The 25,756-nt window shown below is 41.5% G+C and overlaps 1 protein-coding gene across 1 annotated transcript; it reads left to right on the top strand.

The window, feature by feature from the left end:
- Positions 1–8,831: 8,831 nt before the first annotated feature.
- Positions 8,832–20,445, top strand: drd4b (dopamine receptor D4b). Its single transcript, XM_058401264.1, has 4 exons — positions 8,832–9,433; positions 13,995–14,107; positions 14,353–14,951; positions 19,696–20,445. Exons 1-4 carry the CDS (start codon positions 9,185–9,187, stop codon positions 19,938–19,940), a joined length of 1,206 nt encoding a protein of 401 aa, XP_058257247.1. The 5' UTR covers positions 8,832–9,184; the 3' UTR covers positions 19,941–20,445.
- Positions 20,446–25,756: the final 5,311 nt, after the last annotated feature.

Here is a 25,756-nt window from a genome sequence, read left to right as displayed (position 1 = left end):
GCAATCTGATGGACGAGTCTGGGTTTGGCGGTTGCCAGGAGAACGGTACTTGTCTGACTGCATTGTGCCAAGTGTAAAGTTTGGTGGAGGGGGGATTATGGTGTGGGGTTGTTTTTCAGGAGCTGGGCTTGGCCCCTTAGTTCCAGTGAAAGGAACTCTGAATGCTTCAGCATACCAAGACATTTTGGACAATTCCATGCTCCCAACTTTGTGGGAACAGTTTGGAGCTGGCCCCTTCCTCTTCCAACATGACTGTGCACCAGTGCACAAAGCAAGGTCCATAAAGACATGGATGACAGAGTCTGGTGTGGATGAACTTGACTGGCCTGCACAGAGTCCTGACCTCAACCCCATAGAACACCTTTGGGATGAATTAGAGCGGAGACTGAGAGCCAGGCCTTCTCGTCCAACATCAGTGTGTGACCTCACAAATGCGCTTCTGGAAGAATGGTCAAAAATTCCCATAAACACACTCCTAAACCTTGTGGACAGCCTTCCCAGAAGAGTTGAAGCTGTTATAGCTGCAAAGGGTGGACCGACATCATATTGAACCCTATGGATTAGGAATGGGATGTCACTTAAGTTCATATGCGAGTCAAGGCAGGTGAGCGAATACTTTTGGCAATATAGTGTATATATATATATATATATATATATATATATATATATATATATATATATATATATATATATATATATATATATGTGACTATAGCATCATGACCGAAAGGACAAGATCCCGGATACAGGCGGCCAGTGAACATGAGTTTCCTTCGTAAGGTGGTGGGGCATTCCTTTAGAGATAGGGTAAAGAGCTCTGTCACCCGGGAGGAGAGTAGAGCCTCTGCTCCTCCACAACGAAAGGGGCCAGTTGAGGTGGCTTGGGCATCTGTTTCAGATGCCTCCTGGACGTCTTCCAGGGGAGGTGTTCTGAGCATGCCCCACTGGGAAGAGACCCCGGGGAAGACCCAGGACACGCTGGAGGGACTATGTCTCTCAGCTGAACTGGGAAAGCCTTGTAATTCCCCCGGAAGAGTTGGAGGAAGTGTCTAGGGAGAGGGAAGTCTGGGCATCCCTGCTTAGAATGCTGCCCCCACGACCCGACATGATAAGACATGACATGTCCCACTTTGTAAATTCCGTTCAGTTCAGTTTTATTTCTATATAGCGCTTTTAACAATGGACATTGTAGCAAAGCAGCTTTACAGATATCCCAGATATAGATATAGATTTTGATTCATTACTAATGAGCCAGCCAGAGGACTCTAAATGAATGAACATATGAACGAACGAAAATATTATGTAGTTATCTCAGTTTCTTGAAACCTGTCTTCTGACGTGTCAAGTGTCTCTTGCATTGCAAGGCCAGTAATTCTTTCCAAGGAGGTTTTGGGTTCAATTTTTTTATTATAATGGTATCAGTCATACTAAAACAAACCAATAAACAAAAATTGCACTTATAAAACATTTTGGGGTTAACAAAATATAAAAGAAAATAATACACTAATCTGATTTGTTTCTAAAAATATCACTTGTTGCTCTTTAATGCTGAAATGGCTTAGTGGTTAAGGTTATTGGTTGCCGATCTTAAGGTCATAGGTTCAAGCTGCCTTGGTTATGGCCTTTAAATGTCCATGCTTCAGGGGTCTCTGTATTATGACTTACTCTGACCCCAAATTTTTAACGAGCTGGGATATACAAAGAAAAGGAATTTGCTCCGCTGTATTTGTGACAAATAATGGATTTCTCTCTCTCAGCGGACCCTGCAATTGTGCGGGACAAAACTCTAGGACAAAAAAAATGGATTTCTCTCTCTATATTGATTTTTTTTTATTTTCAAAAAAGGAGAATCTTGATTATCTTTTCACTCTTTCAGTCATCAGGCTTCTGTCATAATCCGACAACATCAGGTGATTCTTGCATGACTTCCCAGATAATTACAATCCTGTCTGTGGCTCATATGATCCCTCACATTGTGCTACTTGTGTCTAAGCAGTTATCACAGAGGTAACATCTTAAGACAACACACACTGTAATTGCGCTGGACATTCTGACCAGCTGTCTTGCAGTACCAGCTGTACAGTGTGTGTGATGACTGTGCTGAGAGGTAAATAAATTAGACGATTATACTGATTTGGCATGCGGTGCTGGAATCACTTCATAGACTTTCAAGCCATTTGATGTGTAAAATGTCAACGTAATCATGATTTATGTAAAATGCATCCTATATGAATATGCATTTAGACCCCCCTCTCAACTTATTTTCATGATTAGCTTCTTACAATTATCCTGCTCCTGTGGTGAAACCGCAAAAGAATGACAAGCCATCATTATTTTGTCGCCAAGTTAGGACATGGAACAAACAAAACACGGAAATATTTAACAGTTGTAATGTTTGTACTTTTTTTCCTGCTGTTTTCTTCTACACACTTTGGATTAGATGTGACTTTGTTGTAAGTAGGTGACATTGGAATTAGGACTCAGAAATAGTTATCTGCGCAACAGAAAGTCTTCCACAGGTTACTAGGTCCTGATGACGCCCGAGAGAGTAAAATAAGTCCGTTATTTAGAGCAACATTAGCCAATTGAGGGTCTCTGTAAGATCACGAACAAGAAGGCAGTATTTGTCTCCAAGTATGATGCATGAGCAGCAGTTTTGAAAAGTTCATATATCATGAAGGAAGTTAATATTAGCTTTCAATATCTTTGCTTGGTAGCTTTGTGTGAAAGAAAACAGCTAGTTGGGAGGAATTGCCAATAAAATACAAAGAAAACGGTGTAAAAATATATATTACCAACATATATAAACTATATTGCCAAAAGTATTCGCTCACCTGCCTTGACTCGCATATGAACTTAAGTGACATCCCATTCCTAATCCATAGGGTTCAATATGACGTCGGTCCACCCTTTGCAGCTATAACAGCTTCAACTCTTCTGGGAAGGCTGTCCACAAGGTTTAGGAGTGTGTTTATGGGAATTTTTGACCATTCTTCCAGAAGCGCATTTGTGAGGTCACACACTGATGTTGGACGAGAAGGCCTGGCTCTCAGTCTCCGCTCTAATTCATCCCAAAGGTGTTCTATCGGGTTGAGGTCAGGACTCTGTGTAGGCCAGTCAAGTTCATCCACACCAGACTCTGTCATCCATGTCTTTATGGACCTTGCTTTGTGCACTGGTGCACAGTCATGTTGGAAGAGGAAGGGGCCAGCTCCAAACTGTTCCCACAAAGTTGGGAGCATGGAATTGTCCAAAATGTCTTGGTATGCTGAAGCATTCAGAGTTCCTTTCACTGGAACTAAGGGGCCAAGCCCAGCTCCTGAAAAACAACCCCACACCATAATCCCCCTCCACCAAACTTTACACTTGGCACAATGCAGTCAGACAAATACCGTTCTCCTGGCAACCGCCAAACCCAGACTCGTCCATCAGATTGCCAGATGGAGAAGCGCGATTCGTCACTCCAGAGAACGCGTCTCCACTGCTCTAGAGTCCAGTGGCGGCGTGCTTTACACCACTGCATCCGACGCTTTGAATTGCACTTGGTGATGTATGGCTTGGATGCAGCTGCTCGGCCATGGAAACCCATTCCATGAAGCTCTCTGCGCACTGTTCTTGAGCTAATCTGAAGGCCACATGAAGTTTGGAGGTCGGTAGCGATTGACTCTGCAGAAAGTTGGCGACCTCTTCGCACTATGCGCCTCAGCATCCGCTGACCCCGCTCCGTCAGTTTACGTGGCCTACCACTTCGTGGCTGAGTTGCTGTCGTTCCCAAACACTTCCACGTTCTTATAATACAGCTGACAGTTGACTGTGGAATATTTAGGAGCGAGGAAATTTCACGACTGGATTTGTTGCACAGGTGGCATCCTATCACAGTTCCACGCTGGAATTCACTGAGCTCCTGAGAGCGACCCATTCTTTCACAAATGTTTGTAAAAACAGTCTGCATGCCTAGGTGCTTGATTTTATACACCTGTGGCCATGGAAGTGATTGGAACACCTGATTCTGATTATTTGGATGGGTGAGCGAATACTTTTGGCAATATAGTGTATATCCCAAACATAGAAGACTTGCCTTCTCAGCCTCTGTGACTGGCATCCAAACTGCTTCTAACTAGCATTATTTGCTTTTACTAGCCTATACATGATTTTTAACGTTATAGCTTTGGTTATGATAAAAACTGCTTTTTTAAGCTGTATAAGAATAAGGAATCAGAAGAGTGACTGGATGACAAAGAGATCACGATTTCCATCAGTAAAGCTATTAACCTCAGGTTATAGAGCCCGTAGTCTGTAGAATTTTCTGGCCACGTGCTGATTGGCTCCAAAATAAAACTTATACAGTGAACTTTTTGGAGAATCACTGGATGAAGGTGTTCATATCGACATCTTCTCTAAAAGTTTCATTTGAAACTTATTTGTTTGCTGGGTAAATGAGATGTCAACATTCTATGGAAAATGCTATCTATCTTCCTGTGAAAGTAGGCTGTTTTTAATATCGACTACAGACTGATTAATCTTGCACACTTTGAGTTTTGCTAGAAATTCCGATCTGTTTTGAAACAAAGCCAAGAGTCACATACTTTCATAGGAACTGGCCATTTGCATGACCTTTTCCACAGCATGTCAACAAGATGCTCATATATCTCACTCACCCAGTAAAAACAAATGAATTTCAACCAAAATGGACCAGACTTTTGATAACATGCAAATGCGCTGAAGCATTGTGGGAAAACATACCGTTCCTCTTTTAAATCGATGTCACAACGTTGCTTACATGGCTGTAAGTGCCACAGTCAATCTGACATTCCCATACAGGCAGGAAATATGTTTTATTACCTTTTCGAATAAAATACAGATTTTAAAATCTAGTCCACTAGCACTTGACCATCTCAATAATTACACCTTTATTTATGTTAAAGTTACTTAGATAATTATGGAACCGATAAATTATAAGAACCACGTTAATAATAAAGAAGATATATATCAGAGCAACTGACAGAGCAGCTGTTATAGAAAATGAATCATCGCCTTCTGAGAATTGGTATGACGCTTAATAATTCTGATCATTAGAAATAAGTGAACACATGTTGGTTTTAACAGATTGACAAAAAGAAAATGTTATGCTGTGTTGTTAACCCATTACCAACAACGACTCCACTTAATGCTGCTTCTTTTCAATTCAAACTTATCAGAGCATAGATGTTGAACGGCTCTTATGGCCATAAACACTCTTCACACCATCTTTTAAATCTTAAAACAAATGTCAGCATGTTTTGCTTGTGTACTCTTGGCATGTATATGATTACAATGACATTAGTAGCAATCAGTCTCCCGCAGGCCCCAGGCGAGGCGGTTAGACAGAAGCATCTGCCGGGTCCCGAAGCAAGCAGAGGAGAACGACAAATGCAAATGAACAATAGCGCAGATGTTCAGCTGGCAGAGCTCTCACAGGCGTAAGTGGGTAAATGAGAACTGTGCTCGGGATTTGTAAAACCCGATCAGCCTCATCATTCATGGCAGCCGTACATAAACGTGACAACATACTGTTTTTTTTGTTTTTGTCATTGAAAGTTACATAATATAGTTAGTAGTTCAACAAAGCCTGTTTAATGAGGATAGAATTTGTTCAGGCTTTAACATGGTTTTTCAACATGTTTTATACTGTAAGCACGTGCACTACAGTTATTTATCTAAGAAAACACGTGATTATAATATACTTGTGGAAAACTGACATATAAGGGGCTCTAGAGAAGTGACTGTGTGTTTGATTCTTAACGATGTCACAGCCATCCTTATTTTTTAATAGAGGGTTAAGGGTCTTGCTTAAGGGCCCACAGCTGGCTGGTAGTGATTGGATTTGAACATGCAACCTTACAAGCTCTAGCCCAACAGTCTAACCAGTGAGCTACCACTCCTCGTCACTAACTGCTGTGAGCGATGGCCTACTTTTCTAGTCAATCACAGTGACACTCGCCAATTGTGGGCATCTGTGAGCTCATTTATGTGGAAGAGTGCAGATAGCATGTTCCCCCATGTGTGTTACACTGACCTGTGATGCAGCAGTATGAAAAGATGAGATATGGCTTCAAGTGTCTCGGAGGAAGCCTACGTGAGCTTTTACCCTTCCCACTTGGTGTCACTTTAATATTATAGGTGAGATCTGGCAGGTGAGCAAATCATTGAGACAAGCAGGGAACTTTTTTTTGAGAACACGGACATGAAAAGAAAGGAATTATGAAAACAGTCATGTGAACTGTGAAAAATAAAAGCCTCAAATGTGAAAAATTAAGATGTTAATAATCATTTATGAAACATCACGTGAATAATTAACAAATGAGAAATCACTGTGAAAATCCCAAAACAAATTCGGGTTGTATGTAAATTTGACGTGTTTTTATTCATACATACGTCTTAAGATCTTGAGACGTTTCTGTATGTATCTCTATGCCAAGGAAATTACTATTACTTTTAAAGAATTGAAAGGACTGATTGATATGGTAAGCGATTTAAAAGCCTCTGCCTCAGCGGTTACCGAGTTGCTGTAGTGATGAACGAGCTATAATTAGCATTTGACTGAAACAAGAGCAGACAAGCATAACCATTCAAATGTGATGGATGTGCTTAGCTTGAAGCATTTATAACTAACAGCGATCAATTATTCGAGTCGGATGAGCGAAGATGCTGCAGTACAAAGCGGTTATATTGTGTAAGACTGCTTGAGAAACCTGTAGCACTCTGGAGTCATGGATCAGTCACGCTTATCAGATGTTTGGCCATGTGTAAAAACAACAGGGACAATTTGAGGCTAGAAGTTAGCTTGCTTGGAGAAGAAAACAGTTGGAGAAAAAAACAGACCAAGCCGCACTAGTATAAATGTGTATCACTGATGCAGTACAATCCATGTCTTTTGTAGCTTTAGTCTGAAGAACAAAATCTTTTACCTCGAGAAAGTGGCCTTTAAAGGTCATTTAATGAATATAATTAGAAATCATTTTTGAAGGATACATTTACAATGTACATAACCTGGGCATCTAAAATGTTCTTTATTTCTGACAGCGCTGGACGTAATTACACCATACTATTCATCATAATTTCATATAATTAGATCTGACTCACCATAGGCATGGTGGCCTCGTCCAACTTACATCAAAAGATATGAACGGATGGCAAACATAGCAGCATGCTTAAATGCAAAGCCTTCGGTTATAAGAATCTTTTATGCATTCCTTTAAAAAATATACATACAGTGGATATAAAAAGTCGACACATCCCTATTCAAGTGGCAAGGTTTCAAAATGATGTGAGATCTTGGTCCACATTTCATTTGATAACTGTACTATTCTGTATTCTTTGTGTTCATTTCAATCCATGATAATGTACTTAATACAACAAGAGTTATTTCAGTACTGGTGTTCATTCCAGGCTCTGTAGAATTTTCAACAGCTGATTCAGTTTTAATTAGCACGTGAAAATGTCATTCAATAGCTACTGTAGGTGGATCATGAATGCTGGAAGGGTTAGAACAGTAATGTGTTAATTGAAGGTTAGAAGAGGTGGCATTGTGGATTCAATACTGGAAGATGTAGCACAGTACCGTAGGTATTCATTAAATCTGTTTAGGCTTGTGTGCATTAATCAAATCCCGGAAAAGATTATTCAGTACTTCATGTGTTTATTTTATTCTGTAATAGCGTTTTCAATAAGAAAAAGAATTGATGCAGTAGTTGAATGCTGAAAGACTTCGTTCATTTGAACACATTTGTAAGAAGACGCAGTGTATACTAGTAATTCAACACTGCATAAGGAAACCCAGTCATCTACTGTTGGCGTTAATTAAGTGGTTGAAATTCAATTTTTCTGTTATGTGTATGAAACTTCAAGGACAGTTGTGTATATTGAAATGCTTGTTGTGAAACTCAGGTACTCTACAGCTGTGCAATACAAATTATATACATAAAAAGATAAAGGAGGAAGGAGAAGAGGAAAGATTATGTAAAAGAAAATTCAATACACATGCAGCGTCCACTTCATTCGTGCACTTATCTAATCAGCCAATCATGTAGCAGCAGTGCAATGTGTACAACAGGTACAGGACAAAAGCTTCAGTTAATTTTCAAAACCTCAGAATAAAGAAAAGGTCTGATCTCTATGACTTTGGTCATGGTATGGGTTTTGGTACCAGATAGGCTGGTTTGAGTATTTCATAAACTGATGATCCCCTGGGATAATACTCTCTAGAGAGCGTGTTAGACCACAGAATGTTGCAATAAAACAAAAAACATCCTGTAAGCGAGCGACAGCTCTGTGGGTGGAAACACTTTATTGATAAGAGAGGTCTGAGAAAAACAGCCAAATTGTTTTGAACCGACTGAAAGGATATAGTAACTCTTTATCACTTTACAATCCTAATGGGTAGAAAAACATCTCAGCCTGCACAAAACATTGAATCTCGAGGTGGATGGGCTACAACAGCCAAAGATTACATTGGGTTTCAATCCAATCAACCAAATACAGATATCTGAGGCTATCATGGGTGCAGAAACTGGGCAGTTGAAGGAAGATTAGGGAAAATAATAATAATAAACTACCAGTGGTCTTAATGCTTAATTAATGCATGTAGACATTCATCTCCCCTCATAGTGCACTCTACCTACTTCACATGAAATCACCATCAATCATCATCACCTTCTTCTTCTTCATCACCTCCTCCTCATCATCGTCATCAAGCCTTCTTCTTCTTGTTCTTCTTCACAACATCGTCATCACTTGATCACATGGAGCCGTTAAATGATGTAAAGCTGTTCCTCCCACGCGGCGCACCTGAGCAGGATGTCTGAAAGCACTCACAACTTAGTGTGAAGTCTTTACAGCCCTGTGTGAAGCTTCTACGCGGATCGTCCAGCAAAAAATAATAATAAATCACTTGCCTTCCACTGGATCAGCATATTCAAAATATATAAGTGTTTATTTGTGACTTTCCAGGATTCGAGGCAGTGCGTCAGGAGACGGGGAGATCTGCGCTGCTCGGTTAGACATGGGGTAGTTCATCCCTCCCCTCCGAAAAAAGGAAAAAGCGAGTCAGAAACATGGATGCGGATGTACCGAATTAAAGAAGGTTCACCTGATGTTTGGGTGAAGAAGACCGCAGAAAAGTTGTCCATGTCGACGAGGCTCCAGGATGAAGAACCTGAGCGAGCTGAACAGCACCGCGCCGCCGCCGCAGCCGCACATCACCGAGCACAACTTCCCGGCGCTTATATTCGGCATTTTTCTCATCATAGTCATCATCTGCGGCAATGTCCTGGTCTGTCTTAGTGTTTTCAGGGAAAAGGCTTTAAAGACCACGACCAATTACTTTATCGTGAGTCTGGCTGTGGCTGATCTTCTGCTGGCTGTCTTGGTGTTGCCGCTGTTCGTGTACGCCGAGGTAAGACCACACCAAAAAGGAAATAAGCAAATATATCTATATAAATTATAACTATGTGTGAACCTGGAATGCCCAGCATGAAGTCAGGAAAAGTTTGAGTAGATTGTCTATTACATATCACGCAAAAACTGCTTAATATCCGAAACTAAATGTCAGGGCTCCACTAACCTCCAATTATGCATTTTGAAAGCAAAGTGCTTTCTTTCCTCTTCTTTGTTTTAATACAGAATTTCAAATCTGATAAGTGCCCATTTCTTTCTTGGATGGCTATGTTTCTCCATTAGTCCATTAGCACTCAATGCAGAAGATTCCTGGAAGATCTTTTAGAGTTTCTTCACGTTACCTTCATGACAGAAACACAAACCTATTGCAAAATCTTCATAAAATATTAATGCTTATCAAAAACTCAACTTTAATAAGACTTGATTGCATGTTATTTGCTTATATCTACTGCCATTTTAACCATAAGGACTAAAATGGATCACGGTTAACATAGGAAACAAAACTCACATCTCTTATACACCCTAGATTTAACCTTTTTGCCTGCAAGGGTGCAGTTCCCCACTTGGGTGATCATGAAATAAATCATAATACACTTAGAGATCAAATACTCTCATCATCAGAGAGATATAACAGCACATAGTAACATAACTCCAGGCTCTTTTCATTCGGTTCATACTTTCTTTTGGATAAGAATACATTTGGAATATTGCAAAAATCAGAGAATGGAAAGAACATTGTTTGGTATGCTGAGTCTATATTGGTTACCATCATATCCGGCCTGACTTGAGACCTTGAACATGTGCATGAAGGGGATTCATGCTCTGCTGGTTTCATGTTCCCAGTAACTGCCAAAGAGCCACTGTTGGGCCCTTGCATGGGTTGTGTCCTGTCTCACCTGTATTACAATGCCAGTCAGGTGAATAAATGTAAATGTGTATGAACACACAAAAAGGACATTGTGTGATTTTTTTTAAACATGACTTATAAATAGTGGATATTCAAATGAAGTAATATTTATAGGGCATTTGTTTATTCATGAAATCAGGGTCAAGTTGGATCTGGAGCCTACACCAAGAACACAGGGTATGTGTTCACACGTCCTGAATGGGATGGCAGTCCATTGCTGGGCACCGCACACACACACACACACACACACACATTCATGTAGTCTTTTACACCTAGGTATGGTTTTGGAGGATGGAAAGAGAACCCGAACAAAACCCACACAAAAACTGGGAAAACATCCAAAATTCCACATAGACAGTACCCCATGCTCAGAAACTATGGACCATGGAGGTTTACATGAAATCTTAATTTACCACATTTTATCCCATTTACCCTTTTGTATTGTTTTTTCTAAACTGAACTCTTTCAGTAATGAGTAAATAATCTACAGCACGAGTAATACAAACAAATCTACATCTTATAACACTTGAAATCTTGAACAAATATTACAAGATTGACTCATTCATCTTAAGTAACTGCATTAAACCTGGTCAGGATAATAAGAGCATAGACCAGGATGCCAGTTTATCGCACAACACCATGTACAACCATTTGCATACACACTGATGTAGAGGCAAATTAGAATAGCTATGTGCATATGTTTGGGATTAGATATGGGCTGAACCTGCAGAACTCCACAAAGCCGGTAACCTGAACTCGACTTCACCATCCCTTTGTCAGCAATCTGTTCCAACTTTATTATATTCACCTGTAGATAATCTCATTCCCAATTAGCCAGTTGTGCTCAAAGAACAGACATGAGAAAAGTATATAAACAATTCACACTATTATAACTTCACCTCAAATAACTTGAACTATATGAGACCGGTAAAAGGTTTCAATGATGTTACAATTTTTTATTTTTCATTTTCATAAAACCCAGTTTCACAAGCAATAAAGAATATATTTTCTGTCTAAAATTGGACTGCATAGCCTACATTTTTTGACAGAGAGCCAAGAGCTGGCATCTAAGCAACTAAAAAATAGTGGAAAAGTCTCTGAACAGTGAACACTCTTAAGTTTTTATATTGAAACTTTACTCAAGAAGCACTAACCCAAGAGCTTCTACATATGCATGAAATCATGTATGCTGTTATTAATGGAATCAATGCTAATTAGCTTCTAATATACCGTGCAAAAGGTTGCATACCCTTGGGATGAATGACAAGAAATTTGATACAATTTTCACATTCAGGTTTCACAGATATTTCTCTCAATCTCATACGTAAAACATTTACATTTTATCTCTGACCAGCTTCAAAGTAAAAATGGAAATAAACTTTAAATGTGTTATTTCCATTTATTTTGGATTGTTGTCTTGTTTCACAATACACCCATATTTATTATTTATACATTATATAATATAGTCCATAATCCATGTACACAGCCTTTAGCATTCAACTATATAAATTACCAAAATATAAGCAAGAGAGAAAGAGAGCGAGAGAGAGAGCAAGAGATGCCTGGAAATACCTCTGTCCTGTTACGTGTTTATAATTTAATCCACTTATCTGATCCCATTACCCTTGGGTCACTAGCACAGGTTTAATCTGTCTGCCCTGTTGCATAAGACAGCAGTTTAGTAATGCCTTAACAGACAAGATGAAAGTCAACCGGACGTTGAGGCTCCTTCCAGTCATTCCACACACCTTTATGTATTACAAGGATTCAGACAAAAACCGAGAAAATCCCTTAAATGGGCCATGAATGAAGAGATTAACCTTCACCCACTTGGTGTTTGTACACAGACAAATCCCTAGAGTGGCGCCGATACCTGCAAGTTTTATATAGCTGAGGTCTTAGAGTGAGAAAAATAAACACAGCAGGACTTAATAAAGGTTTTGAGTTTTAAACGAGTGGTTCAAATAAAATGTACAGACTTTCAGATGATATACAACATCCGAATGGAGTTACGACACTAACATAGCGAATATGTAGGATAATGGAAACCTATGGGAAAGTGCAGGCTGAAGTGATCAAATACTTTCCCTAAACCACGCTTATGTGTTCGGGATCATAAATATAAATGTATCTATAGTGTATAATTTAACTGAAGCCTGCAGTGGAAGCCCAGTCTAAACATAGAAACAGCTGATGTATAGAATATAGTATGTATTCAGGGGGCTGTGTTCTGAGCCCCCTGCTCTACACTCTTTACACCCACGACTGCACCCCCGCTCACCGTAGCAACACCATTGTGAAGTTGCAGACGACACAACGGTGGTGGGACTCATATCCGGGGGTGGGATGGGGTATGTGGAGCGGCTCTCATGGTGGTGTACGGAGAACAACCTGCTCCTCAACACCACAAAGACCAAGGAGCTGATCTTTAACTGCAGGAGGAAGAAAACCGACATTACTCCACTTTCCATCAGTGGGGACTGTGTAGAGAGGGTAGCTGACTTCCGGTTCCTAGGAGTCCAGATAGAGGAGGGCCTGACTTGGAGCACGAACACCTCTGAGCTGCTGAAAAAGACCCAGCAGAGACTCTACTTCCTTAGGGCACTGAGAAAGAACAACGTCACTCAGAGACTACTGGTGTCCTTCTACCGGTGCTCCATAGATTCTGCCATAGATAACCTACTGCATTGGTGTATGGTTCACCAGCTGCACAGTGGCTCAGAGGAAAGCGCTCCAGAGGGTCATAAACATGGCCCTCTCCCAACACTGGAAGAACAACATAGTTCACACTGTATTAAGAAAGCCCAAAGCATTCTTAAAGATACATCACACCCTGGACATGATCTGTTTTACCATCAGGACGGTGATACAGAACAATCAGAGCCAGGACAAACAGACTAAAAAACAGTTTTTATCCAACAGCCATAACTGCACTCAATAATCAAAAAACACTGTTTACATGGGATGTGCAATAGATAGATGATGAATGTGATTGTGTGTGGGAAGGGCTGTCTTAACTTATTTTAGTATATTTTAGTATACCATTTCCATACCTATTTATTTATTTATTTATTTATTTACTTATTTATTTATTTTTATATACAAATTAGTACTTTTTTTAATTGTTGAAGGTTTAAATGTATGTATAACTGCTGCACTTTTTGACTGCTTGACACTTTTTAAATTTCGTTGTACATGCAACATGGTACAATGACAATAAACATCTATTCTATTCTAAATGACAACATGTTCTAGGATCCCAGCTGTTTCTGCAATCCTATATTGTATCTATTCACATGCACTCAGCTGAACGCAGCTCTTCGGACCTTGGAGGACAGCAAATTTTTATAAATTTTATTTTATTCCCCCTATTTGGTCTGATTAGCAATTTAATAACATGGCTTAGTAAATATAAGGTGACAAGAAAAACAGATTTTTCAAATGACTGTACAGAGTATGCAGTATGTGTTTATTCTCTGCATCATGTGGTGCTTGTTGAAACAAAACAAGATCGCTTTAATGGGCTAGTCACTATTTGTTAAACTTTAAAGTTGTAAAGAAATTTTCTATAATTTTTAGCTGATTGATGTGTGCTTATGGCAAATGGTTGTGGGAAAGGGAACAGTTTTAGATCAGAATATATTCTGTTTAGTTTCAGGGTGGTGTCTGGTCCTTGAACATGGTCGTCTGTGATGGATTGATGGCTATGGATGTGATGCTTTGCACAGCCTCTATATTCAACCTGTGTGCAATCAGCGTTGACAGGTTTGCATTTTCACTTTATTTATATTATTATTTATATAACAGGTTCAGGAACATATTTTCTTAGTGTTTATGAATAGCTTAAGTGGCCATAGAGTTTTGTGGAAAAATTCTGCAAAATGTCTATAAAAATAAACAGCACTGTTTATAAGTTGAATTGTAAGTTGGAATTTGTCATCATGACCCAGAACAGTGCTCTATATGTGTATACTGAATGTTTATGTTTTACTTCTGTGCATCCTTGACAGGTTCATCGCAGTGTCCGTGCCACTGAACTATAACCGAAGGCATGTGGACCATCGGCAAATCGTTCTACTTTCAGGCACCTGGCTTCTTGCCCTAGCTGTGGCCTCCCCCATCATTTTTGGCATAAACAATGTCCCAAATCGTGACCCAACAGTGTGCAAGCTGGAGGATGACAACTATGTAGTGTACTCTTCCGTCTGCTCTTTTTTTATCCCCTGCCCCATTATGCTCCTGCTGTACTGCGGGATGTTCCATGGCCTCCGTCGCTGGGAGGAGACCCGTAAGGCCAAGCTGAAGAAGAGCATCCAGGCCTGCCGTAAGCTTCAGCATGCTGCCGCTGCTGCCGCTCTTCCACCACTGGCAGCCTTGCCAACCCCTATGCCTGCGTTGCCTCGTGTCATCCAGCAAGACCTGGCTCAGTGCAACGTGGATGAGCTTGATGACGACATGCAGCCAAGCTGCCCCTTACCACCGGAGTACAGTAACAGCGCCATTCAGACTGTTGCCTATGCTGAGATTCAAAACACAGCCCAAAGAAAGAAGAGGGCCAAGATCAATGGCAGAGAGCGGAAAGCCATGAAGGTCCTACCTGTCGTTGTGGGTAAGTGTTTAAGGATAATCGAGGATAACTTGAAATAAATAAGGGTAATGCAGATGCCACCACATAAGTTCAGAACAATATCTGGTTCTACATTGGATGACTTGTAGGCATGTCTTTCAGAAATACAGATGTGTCATAGAGCCCATATATGGATTCAGGGACTTACCAATAAACTAGGGGTCTTCAATCTTATCCACAAAGGGTCGGTGTAGCTATAGACTTTCATTCCAGTCAAATAGAAGGCACATTTGACACTTTATTGGAGACTAAGATGAGCTGATTAAACAAGTGGACTCAGGTGTGCCTCCTGCTCAGATAAAATGAAAGCCTGCAGTCCTTGGTGGATTCGACTGAAAATCCTTCCTAGGTAGCCATAGTTTTATGATTGTACTTTTCCCAAAAATGTTTGGTATTTAGAAATATTCTGTCATGTTAGCTTGCCCTAAACATCTTGCTGACATACATAGTAATTAAAACACAGTAATAATTATTAACATTATATTCATTAATAAGTATGGCGTAAAAATCCTTTTAGAAATACTACCAGGTTAGCATATGTTAGCTAGCTGGCTGTGTTAGTTCCAATATTTATAAACATGACCTAAAATCCAGTGTGATTACCTTTTTTTGTTAGCTGGATGGTTTTTAGTAGCAAACATTATGAGTTAAACAGTCCTTTCAAAAATCCTGTCAGATTACCAGTTAGTTCATGTTAGGCAGTGCTAGCTGTAAATATTATACACATCTGTGTAAATGGTCTTGCACAAATGGTGTTGGCTCAATTTTGCTAATTGGTTAGCAGCTCATTTTAGCTTGGTGGCTATTGCTTAACATTGAAAATTTATTTCTAAAACATTTATTATGAGTAAAAAAATCCGGTTAGCAGTTAGTTCAGATAAGTTAAGTTGGTGCATGTTACCTGGCATCCTTCTTTTGACGATGATAAACATTTTATATTTTACCTGGTTGACTCTGAGTAGCAGTGAAATTCTGAACATTTATTAAGTTAAAAATCCTCTAAAAAAGTGTCAGGTTATCATTTAACTCCGGTTAGCTAACTAGCTGTATTAGCAGTGGTGATTGAAGGTTTATAAATATGACAAACTTACTGACAGGTAGCAATTAGCTCATGTTACCTAGCTGACAAGCTTAGTAGTGAAGGTTATAAACAATTATAAACGAATAATTAAATGAATATAATTGTAAATCCTGTCAGAAAAGCTCCTGTTAGCTAGCTGGTTACAGAATAACAGCATTCAACCTGAAGTTATCTATATATGGACACAGCTGCATCTACTTTGCCATATATGGATTTAATGGCACATTTACCTTTGGTTACATTTACAAAGGCATGATGGCTGTGGTCTACAATATGCAGAAAGATACTATTGCAGTTGTTGTTGTTTGTTTTTTGTTGTTTTTTTTGTAATGTGACATGCAGTAAGATTTTTCAAACAGAAACTCTGCTTAATAAAGATGGCAGCTGACAATCATTTCTTGATAAACTAAAAATATCTTGATAGACTACCAGAGGGAATGCGCAATTTTGTCTGTGGAACTTTTGTCTGTGTGTAATGTTCTCTGAAAATGAAGCCATGAAGCTATAAGCAGATACTGTGATGGGCTGGAAACCCGGAAACTCTCTGCATAAATAATTTGAGTCATTCTGTGACTCATGTCGGCAAGACAGATTAAATTTTTTATGAATACTTCTTTGAGCAGATTTTGTGTACAGGCATATTAGTCTTTTACATCCCCCCCCAAAAAAAAATATTTATGGATACATGCTTAAAAAAACATTCTGGCATACTAGAAAGTGCACATATTTTCTCATGCTTATGAAATGCACAACGAACTCAAAAATTAAGCTGAACGGACTAAACTGCCAGCAAACTATAAATTCTTACTTTGGTAAATCCATATCCAAATGTAAAATTTGGTAAATATTCCCATCATCCCTAACCAGCCGTCACTCACTCTCACCAGACTCACATTAGTATAACCTGAATGCAAGAGCAACCAGCATAAACAGAGTTAAATAACAGGTTCCATGATGCCCCAGTTGGTTTAAGTAGGTTACTCACTTTGGTATCATTTCAGTAAAAAACATATACTCAAATATTCATTTATCCCTAACTCTAATCTTGGAAAAGTTTAGTTGTGTCTTAAGAGGAGCTCACATTAAACAGAATAAAAAAAAAATACACTTAATGAAGACAAACCTGTTTTCATACTTTAGCAGATTAAAAAATAACAGATACACTCCAGTGTCCTCCTGAAATCGTATGTATATTAAACCCATCTCCTCACCCGTGTCTTCACACAGTTCCAATTATCTCATGTTTCAGAATGAAAAATAATTGTAATCACACCTATGAGGAAGGTGACACCTTTAAATGAAACACAGACCAAAAAACCCCCAAAGCTGTCAGATACCGTGTTCTGCATTCACACACCTCACCATTTTCTACCTAAATCCATTTTAGGTATATCACATCTTCATGGTGTATTTAGCTTTTTTTCAACCTGGAGCCATTAAATGGCATTTTAATTTTCAGCAAGTAAATTAACTGATTATATCTAACGTTTCGTTTTTCCGCATACGTTACATTGATGAAGTTTCTTATAATGAGAAATTAATACCGGGGCCTGAGGTTATTGAGGTTTCCCTCTACACAAGCCCTGCAGTCTGTTTTACACAATATACACTACCAGTCAAAAGTTTGGACACATCTTCTAATCCCATGGTCTTTCCTGATGTTTATTTCTTTCTACATTGTAAAACAATGCTGATTGAGACATATTGAGATATGTCTGCTACTGATGCTCTGTAAAGCCTTCATAACGGCTCTAATCTGAGGTGCTGTTAATTGGTGATTTCTGAGGCTGCTAACTCTAAATGAACTTCTCCTCTGCAGCAGAGGTAAGTTTTGGTCTTGCTTTACTGGGATGGTCTTCATGTGAGCCAGTTTCATCATGGTGCTTGATGGGTTTTGCAAATGCACTTGACAATACTGTTCTTGCAAGAACTATTCCAGAACACCTGACCTTCGTGTCTTAAAATAACAACTGACTGTTTTTTGTTGTCATTACATATGGATTACTTAAGTCCAAGTGTGTTATTTCATAGTTTTGAAATCTCCAGTATTGTTCTAGAATGTAGAAAATAAATCCCTAAACAAAAAACATTGAATTAAAAGGTGTGTCCAAACTTTTGACTGGTAGTGTAGTTAGTGGATGCGTTGTAGTTTTATGCAATAAGGAGTCAATGTTACTCTACTTTCAGTATGCCTAAAAAAAAAGTCATGTCACTGGAGGCAGGATATATAAGATACTTCTCCATAAAAAATATTTAGAAACATGATCTTACCTTTTACAGTAACTGATATGAATTCAAACAAGACAGATAGCATTTCAATCTTTAATTTAACATAAATTATTTGAATTTCTCCCCCAAAAGGCCTGAGGCAATTCTTTCTCATAATACATGAAACCAGATATATACAGCATGCATTACATCAAAATGGGCATCCATCCAGTTTAATCAACAAATTCATTTCCAGCTCGTATGTAAAAGATGAAACCAATCGAATGCTAATAATTCGTGTCCGAACCCTAGAGAGCGCTTAAATTACGTCATATTACATCACATTTGCTGCATCAGAGTTCAACCCCATGGATATTTATAGAAATCCCATCATCATTTTTTGAATAATTTAGCATGACATACATAAAACTCATTCATAAATCCAATTTATACACAAGGACCATGCTTTTCATGACATTATTTGAATTTGGACACTAAGGTCATTTTCACAATAGGCTCATGTGCCGCAGTTGCATAAAGCAGAATAAAAATGTGTGTCGCCGGTGGCATTACTGAATTATCCAAAGCTTTCGGTGCAAACTGTGCTGTAATGCGGGCTAATTCTAAGACTCAGACTCCTCATCCTTTATAAGAAGGGAAGGGGTGCATGCTGCGGTCAGAGCATGCTGCCTTTTCACGTTTTGCTTCAGGATTTAAAAATGACGTAATATGTATCTCTTTCCTGATGCCTGACTAAACAAACACCCAGAGCCTTTCCATAATTTCAGCCGAACACAAATAAACACTGTGTGTTCAGAGTTTAGGGATTAAGTCTAAAAGTTACAGTACATCAGTACTTGCGAGGGGAAAAAGTTGATGGAAGTACAACTGGCTGAATCAGTGTTATGATAATCATGATGTAAGCTATTTTACTTTATGTTGACATTTCCATATATGGACTCAAAGACATGACTTATGTGGGCTTCCTGTTATCATGCAGCAGGATTTTGAATAGTTACAGTATAATATTTTCGTTAAATCGACACGCTCTCCCGTAAAGAAAACGTATTCATGGTTTGAGGAATAAGCTGACCAAGCATTCGTCTGCTATAAATAAACTTCTCTTTAATCATGTATTGTTCATAAAACTATCCTTAAAAATAGATTTTGCACCTTGAGTTTAGGATCACGTGTCCTTCATTTGGGAAAAAAAAACTTTAAATGGCCGTGCACAATTATTTATTAGATTTTAGATTTTTTAGATTAGGTATTAGATTCTCACTATGTGTGCTACGAAGAAGAATAAATTGAATACTGTGTGTTCAACTGGGCTGAAATATCAAGACAAGAAATATCATCACAATTGAAAGTTTCACAAGCATAATGAATCACATCCTGCCATATTGAAAGTTTCATTTTAATTCTCTTTCTCTCCAGGTGCCTTCCTTTTCTGTTGGACTCCATTCTTCGTGGTCCATACCACACGGGCCCTGTGCGAGACATGCGAAATCTCACACTACCTAATGAGCACAGTGACATGGCTGGGTTACGTGAACAGTGCGCTGAACCCCATCATCTATACCGTCTTCAACACTGAGTTCCGCAGGTTTTTCCACAAGTTTCTACACAGCACCTGCTGTTACTCGGCTAGCAGAATGGATGAAACGATAATGATGCCATGAACTATTGTAAAGAACGGGCATAAAAAAAAAGCACATTTGTATGCACGTTTATAAAGCGGTGCCGGTTATTATGTACAAACGACTATGAAACTATACACACCTGCCATTTTATCAGGTCCACCTACTAATAATAACCCATTATAGTATATCTGATGGTATGCAGAATTAGTCAGCTGCCCTTTACTCTGCCTATAAATATTATCTCAGTGCTGCAGTGGTGATGGTCTTGTGGTGGTTCCTCACTGATGCAGCAGGGGTAAAAAAGGGAGCTGACAACTATTCGAATATATACGCAAGGTTTATCTGATAAAATCGATAAAGACGGTAAGAACAGAGCCGTTGTATTAAGCATCTCAGCCACTTAGTGTAGCTATTTCCATTTTCTGCGTTCCTTTTTTTCTACAGTATCTCGGACTTTTGCCAATACTTTATATGCCTTCGAAAACAAAATGTATATTTGGCCATTGAATTAAATGTGCCTAATATTTGCCAGGTCCACATTTCCTGTGGAGATCATTTTAAGTAAAGATACATATGATGTATACTCATCTGATGACTGAGATTTGTTTTATTTGATCTGTGCTGTGCTTGTCTAGTTGATTTTAATTAAATAGGCATTGCATTACTTTTATTCCATAACCTTGAAGAGATATTAGGAATATATGAGGAATAAAATACTTGAAGTCATGCTGCTAAAGCAAGCAGAGTAATTACTTTACATTAAATGTAATGTTGGGGAACATTCATAAAATTAGTCACTTATATCAGCTGTAAACAATCAGTTTCCTCACAGCCTCTGTTTTTTCTCTCTCTTGAAGATAACATGCAACTGGTCATGTTAGTGAGAAGCCCTCCGTTCTGAAGACCTTCCAGGGGTGCTAAAACTTACTGACTTGTACAAAGCGCTGACACTGGAGACTCCTTCCATATGGAATGTTACATAAATGTCTTTTTATAGTAAGCTTATGACTGATTATACAATTTCCTGTTATGTTTCTGTGTTATATTAGTCTTATATTATGTGCTATACAAGTCCATGTGGAGGTTAATGTCACACAACAGTCTGGGCCAGAACACCAGAGGGAGCCCTCGCCCGAATATTAACTATCTCTGGCCACTTCCAGTACTGAGGCTTATTTAAGCAGCGCGCCACCTCAGCCTCATTGCGAAGCATTGTTTCCGTTTGTGTCACTTGCCAAGCCTTTATTCTGTTATTGTCTAGTTACCTCATGTATGACCTTGCCAGTTTATCTCTTGACCTCGAGTTTCGGATTTGTGTTTTGGATTAGTTTTCTGAGTGACAGCTTTCTGGTATTTGACCCTTTGCTTTCGTTATCTTGACCACGATTTCTGCCCACCGTCCTTTACGAAATCTGCACATGGACTCTAACACTCCTCCGCCTGACGAGGCGTTACAGAATGCTTCGCCTGAAATGAGTCCAGCGGATATGCGAGCGGCGTTATGGCGACAACGAGCCCTCCTTCGTGCTTATCAGGAAGAGGTTGACTCGCTGAAAGCTGCTAATCTACAACTTCAGCAACAGCCGCGAGAACAAACAGCCGTCACGGCGTCGGCATTCCACGTACACAACGAACTTCCTCGTTTTGCCTTACCCGAAAAGTTCGATGGATCTGCCGATCGCTGCAGGGGTTTCCTTCGTCAATGTGATAACTATTTCGCTCATCAGCCAGAGGCATACAGCGACGAGAGAACCAGGTGCGCATTCATATTATCTCTGCTAACCGGAAGAGCGCTAGATTGGGCTGCAGCGGTTTGGGACTCAGACCCCCAAGTCAAAGCGTCCGCGGATTATTTCGCGAACTTAATCAGGGAAGTGTTTGAATACCCAGCGGGAGGCAAGGATGTGTCTGTACAGTTGCTGGAGTTGCGCCAAGGGAGGGACGCGGCCGCGGATTATGCCATTAAATTCCGCACGTTGGCCGCTCAGTCTGGATGGAATGCGACAGCTCTCATGGCGGTGTTCCGCGAGGGACTCAACCCAGAATTACAAGCGGAAATGGCCTGCCGCGACACCAGCATGACGCTATCCCAATACATCTCCTCTGCCATTCGTCTAGACAACCTGCGCCGTCAACACCGACCTGCAGCCACCAGTTCACATGCTATGCCATGCCGCATGATGGATATCCAGCAACACACAGAGAATCTAACCGAACCGATGCAACTAGGGAGGGCTCGAGTTACAGAGGCTGAGCACGAGCGGCGCACTAAGCTCCAGCTATGCTTTTACTGCGGCAAACCGGGCCACCGTGTGCTTCATTGTCCTGAGAAGCCAGCTACAACCCAGGTAGAGACTACTGAGCATTTATCCAAGGTTTCTCTTCTGCTTTCTTGCTCTTTGCTAATTCTAAGTTCTGTGTCACAGCGCTGATTGACTCGGGCTCGGCGGTTAACCTCATTGACGCTAATCTGGTGCACGACCTTCACATCCCCACAGTCCCACGCGTGCCCCCACTCCATGTGACCGCCATTAATGACCAACCCATCGGAGGGGGCCTCATTTCTCATCACACACCACCCATAGACTTCCAACTCGGGTTATTCCATCGTGAGCAACTATCATTCTTTGTCATCTCTTCCCCATCTAACCCTGTAGTATTGGGCTTCCCCTGGCTACAGCTTCATGACCCCGATATCTCCTGGAAGAACGGTGACATCCGCAGGTGGGCTCCTTCCTGCATAAAAAACTGCTTTCAGGCTAACACTCCTCGTCCATGCCTCGCTATGTCCATAGAAAGCCCAGATTCAACCAATCTAATATCACTCCCTCAGGAATATTCCGACCTGCAGGAGGTTTTTAGTAAAGAGAACGCGACCAGGCTCCCACCACACAGACCATGGGATTGTACCATAGAACTCCTGCCTAACACCACACCACCCAAGAGTCGAGTTTACCCTCTTTCCATCCCTGAGAAAAAGGCCATGGAGGACTACATCGAAGAGGCCCTCACTGCCGGATATATCCGACCCTCTACATCGCCGGCAGCTGTGGGTTTCTTCTTTGTGGAAAAAAAGGATGGAGGGCTCCGGCCATGCATTGATTATCGCGGTCTGAATGCCATCACTGTGCCGTACCCCTATCCACTCCCTTTAGTCCCGGCCACCCTTGAACAGCTACAAGGAGCTAAAATATTCACTAAGCTCGATCTGCGCAGTGCTTACAATCTGATTCGGATACGAGAAGGAGATGAATGGAAGACAGCCTTTCACACCATGAATGGACACCACGAGTACTTAGTCATACCATATGGACTCACCAACGCCCCAGCGGTTTTCCAATCTATGATAAATGAAGTGTTCAGAGGCATGCTCCACAGTCACGTTATAGCGTACATAGATGACATACTGATTTACTCATCCAACTATGAGCAACATGTTTCCCACGTTCGTGACGTACTTCACCGTTTAGTAGCCCACAACCTCTTCGTAAAATTGGAAAAGTGTGAGTTCCACCGTCCCTCCATAACGTTCCTGGGCTATGTGATATCTCAAAAAGGAATAGAAATGGATCAGTCCAAAGTATCAGCGATCACATCCTGGCCGGAGCCCACCAACATTAAGGGCTTACAGCGATTTCTGGGGTTTGCTAACTTTTATCGCCGATTCATTCGGAACTATAGCACCATAGCCAGTCCCTTGACCTCGTTACTAAAGGGGAAGCCACGTAAACTCAGATGGACTGACCAAGCCAGCAATGCCTTCAGTAAGCTCAAGCAAAGCTTCTTGTCTGCCCCCATACTCCAGCACCCCCGACCAGACTTACCGTTCACAGTAGAGGTTGATGCCTCCAACAGCGGCCTCGGGGCGGTGCTCTCTCAACGCCAGCCAGAGTCAGGCAAATTACACTCATGCGCCTTCTTCTCTCGTAAGCTAACCCCAACGGAAATGAACTATGACGTGGGTAACAAGGAACTACTAGCCATGAAGGCTGCTCTGGAGGAGTGGAGACATTGGCTGGAGGGGGCAGTTCACCCGTTCCTCATTCTTACAGATCACCATAACCTAGCCTATCTACGGGAAGCCAAGCGTCTGAACTCACGCCAAGCCAGGTGGGCACTGTTTTTCTCGCGATTCAAATTCACGGTCACCTATCGTCCTGGGTCCAAAAACGGAAGAGCAGATGCGCTCTCTAGAATTCATGAAGTCTGCAAACCCTCCGTTCACCCGGACACCATCCTTCTGCCATCTGTGCTGGTTGCTCCTATACGTTGGGATTTCATGGGTGAGATCGAACGGGCCTGCACCTCCGAGGCACCCCCCCCAAACTGTCCACCCTCCAAGCGGTTTGTGCCCACGACACAGACTGATTAAGTGGACCCACGAGAGCCCCAGCACCGGCCACCCAGGTATGCACCGCACTACTCAGCTACTGCGCCGGACCTTTTGGTGGCCCTCTCTAAATCAGGATGTGGAGGGGTTTGTATGTTCCTGTCCCGTGTGCGCCCAATCTCGAACCGACCGCCATTTGCCTGAGGGCCTGCTGGAACCGCTACCCATCCCACGACGCCCCTGGTCACACCTCTCTATAGACTTTCTCACAGACCTCCCCGAGTCGCAGAGCTTCACCACGATCATGGTCGTCATAGACCGGTTCTCCAAGGGGTGTAAACTCATCCCTATGAAAGGCCTACCCACGTCTATGGAAACCGCCGTAGCTATTTTTCATAACGTGTTCCGAAATTTTGGCATCCCTGAGGACATAGTATCAGACCGAGGGCCACAGTTTACCTCTAGAGTATGGCAGGAGTTCTGTAAGCAATTGGGGATCAACGTCAGTCTGAGCTCGGGATATCATCCCCAGTCCAACGGACAAGCCGAACGCCTGCAAGAGCTGGGGAGGTTCCTGCGAGTATACTGCAGCAAGGAGCAACATAGATGGAGTGAGTTCCTCCCGTGGGCCGAATATGCCCAGAACTCCTTAACCCATTCCTCTACGGGGCTGACGCCATTCCAATGTGTACTAGGCTATCAACCACCTTTATTCCCATGGTCTGAAGAACCCTCCGATGTCCCCGCAGTGGACGACTGGGCTAGACGTAGCCAAGAGACTTGGGAGCGAGCCCATGTCCGACTTCAAAGGGCAGTACGAAGACAGGCAATTCAGGCCAATCGCCGACGTCGGCCTCACCCAGCCTACCAGGTGGGTCAGAGAGTTTGGCTATCCACGCGTAATTTGAAACTCAAACTACCCTGTCGCAAACTCAGCCCCAAATTCATCGGCCCGTTCAAGATCGTTCGTCAGGTTAATCCTGTCTCTTATCGCCTGGAACTGCCTGCCTCTTATCGTATCTCGCCCACGTTCCATGTATCTCTGCTCAAGCCCTATCATGAACCTCAAACCACGCGCTCCGAAACCCATGAACCACCTCCTCCCCTGGACATCGACGGCTCCCTCGCTTATCGCGTTCGCACCATTCTCAACTTGCGTCGACAGGGTGGCCGCCTCCAATACTTGGTGGACTGGGAGGGGTACGGTCCAGAGGAGCGCTGCTGGGTCAATAGGCAGGACATCCTGGACCCTGCACTCATCGAAGAATTTCACCTGAACTTTCCCCACAGACCGGCCCCTCGCCCGAGGGGGCGCCCACGACGACGAACCCTAGACGGGGGGGTTCTGTCACACAACAGTCTGGGCCAGAACACCAGAGGGAGCCCTCGCCCGAATATTAACTATCTCTGGCCACTTCCGGTACTGAGGCTTATTTAAGCAGCGCGCCACCTCAGCCTCATTGCGAAGGATTGTTTCTGTTTGTGTCACTTGCCAAGCCTTTATTCTGTTATTGTCTAGTTACCT

This window comes from Hemibagrus wyckioides, linkage group LG10 (genome assembly GCF_019097595.1).
Source record: "Hemibagrus wyckioides isolate EC202008001 linkage group LG10, SWU_Hwy_1.0, whole genome shotgun sequence".
NCBI lineage: Eukaryota > Metazoa > Chordata > Actinopteri > Siluriformes > Bagridae > Hemibagrus > Hemibagrus wyckioides.
Note: the sequence above shows the minus strand (reverse complement) of the source record. Positions and strands in the feature narration are given on the sequence as shown.

Bases quoted from the DNA above. Each gene is read 5' to 3' on its own strand.
- drd4b (XM_058401264.1), top strand. From the start codon at position 9,185: ATGAAGAACCTGAGCGAGCTGAACAGCACCGCGCCGCCGCCGCAGCCG. The intron at 14,108-14,352 runs GTTTGCATTTTC...CATCCTTGACAG, and splicing joins TGTGCAATCAGCGTTGACAG to GTTCATCGCAGTGTCCGTGC. The intron at 14,952-19,695 runs GTAAGTGTTTAA...CTTTCTCTCCAG, and splicing joins GGTCCTACCTGTCGTTGTGG to GTGCCTTCCTTTTCTGTTGG.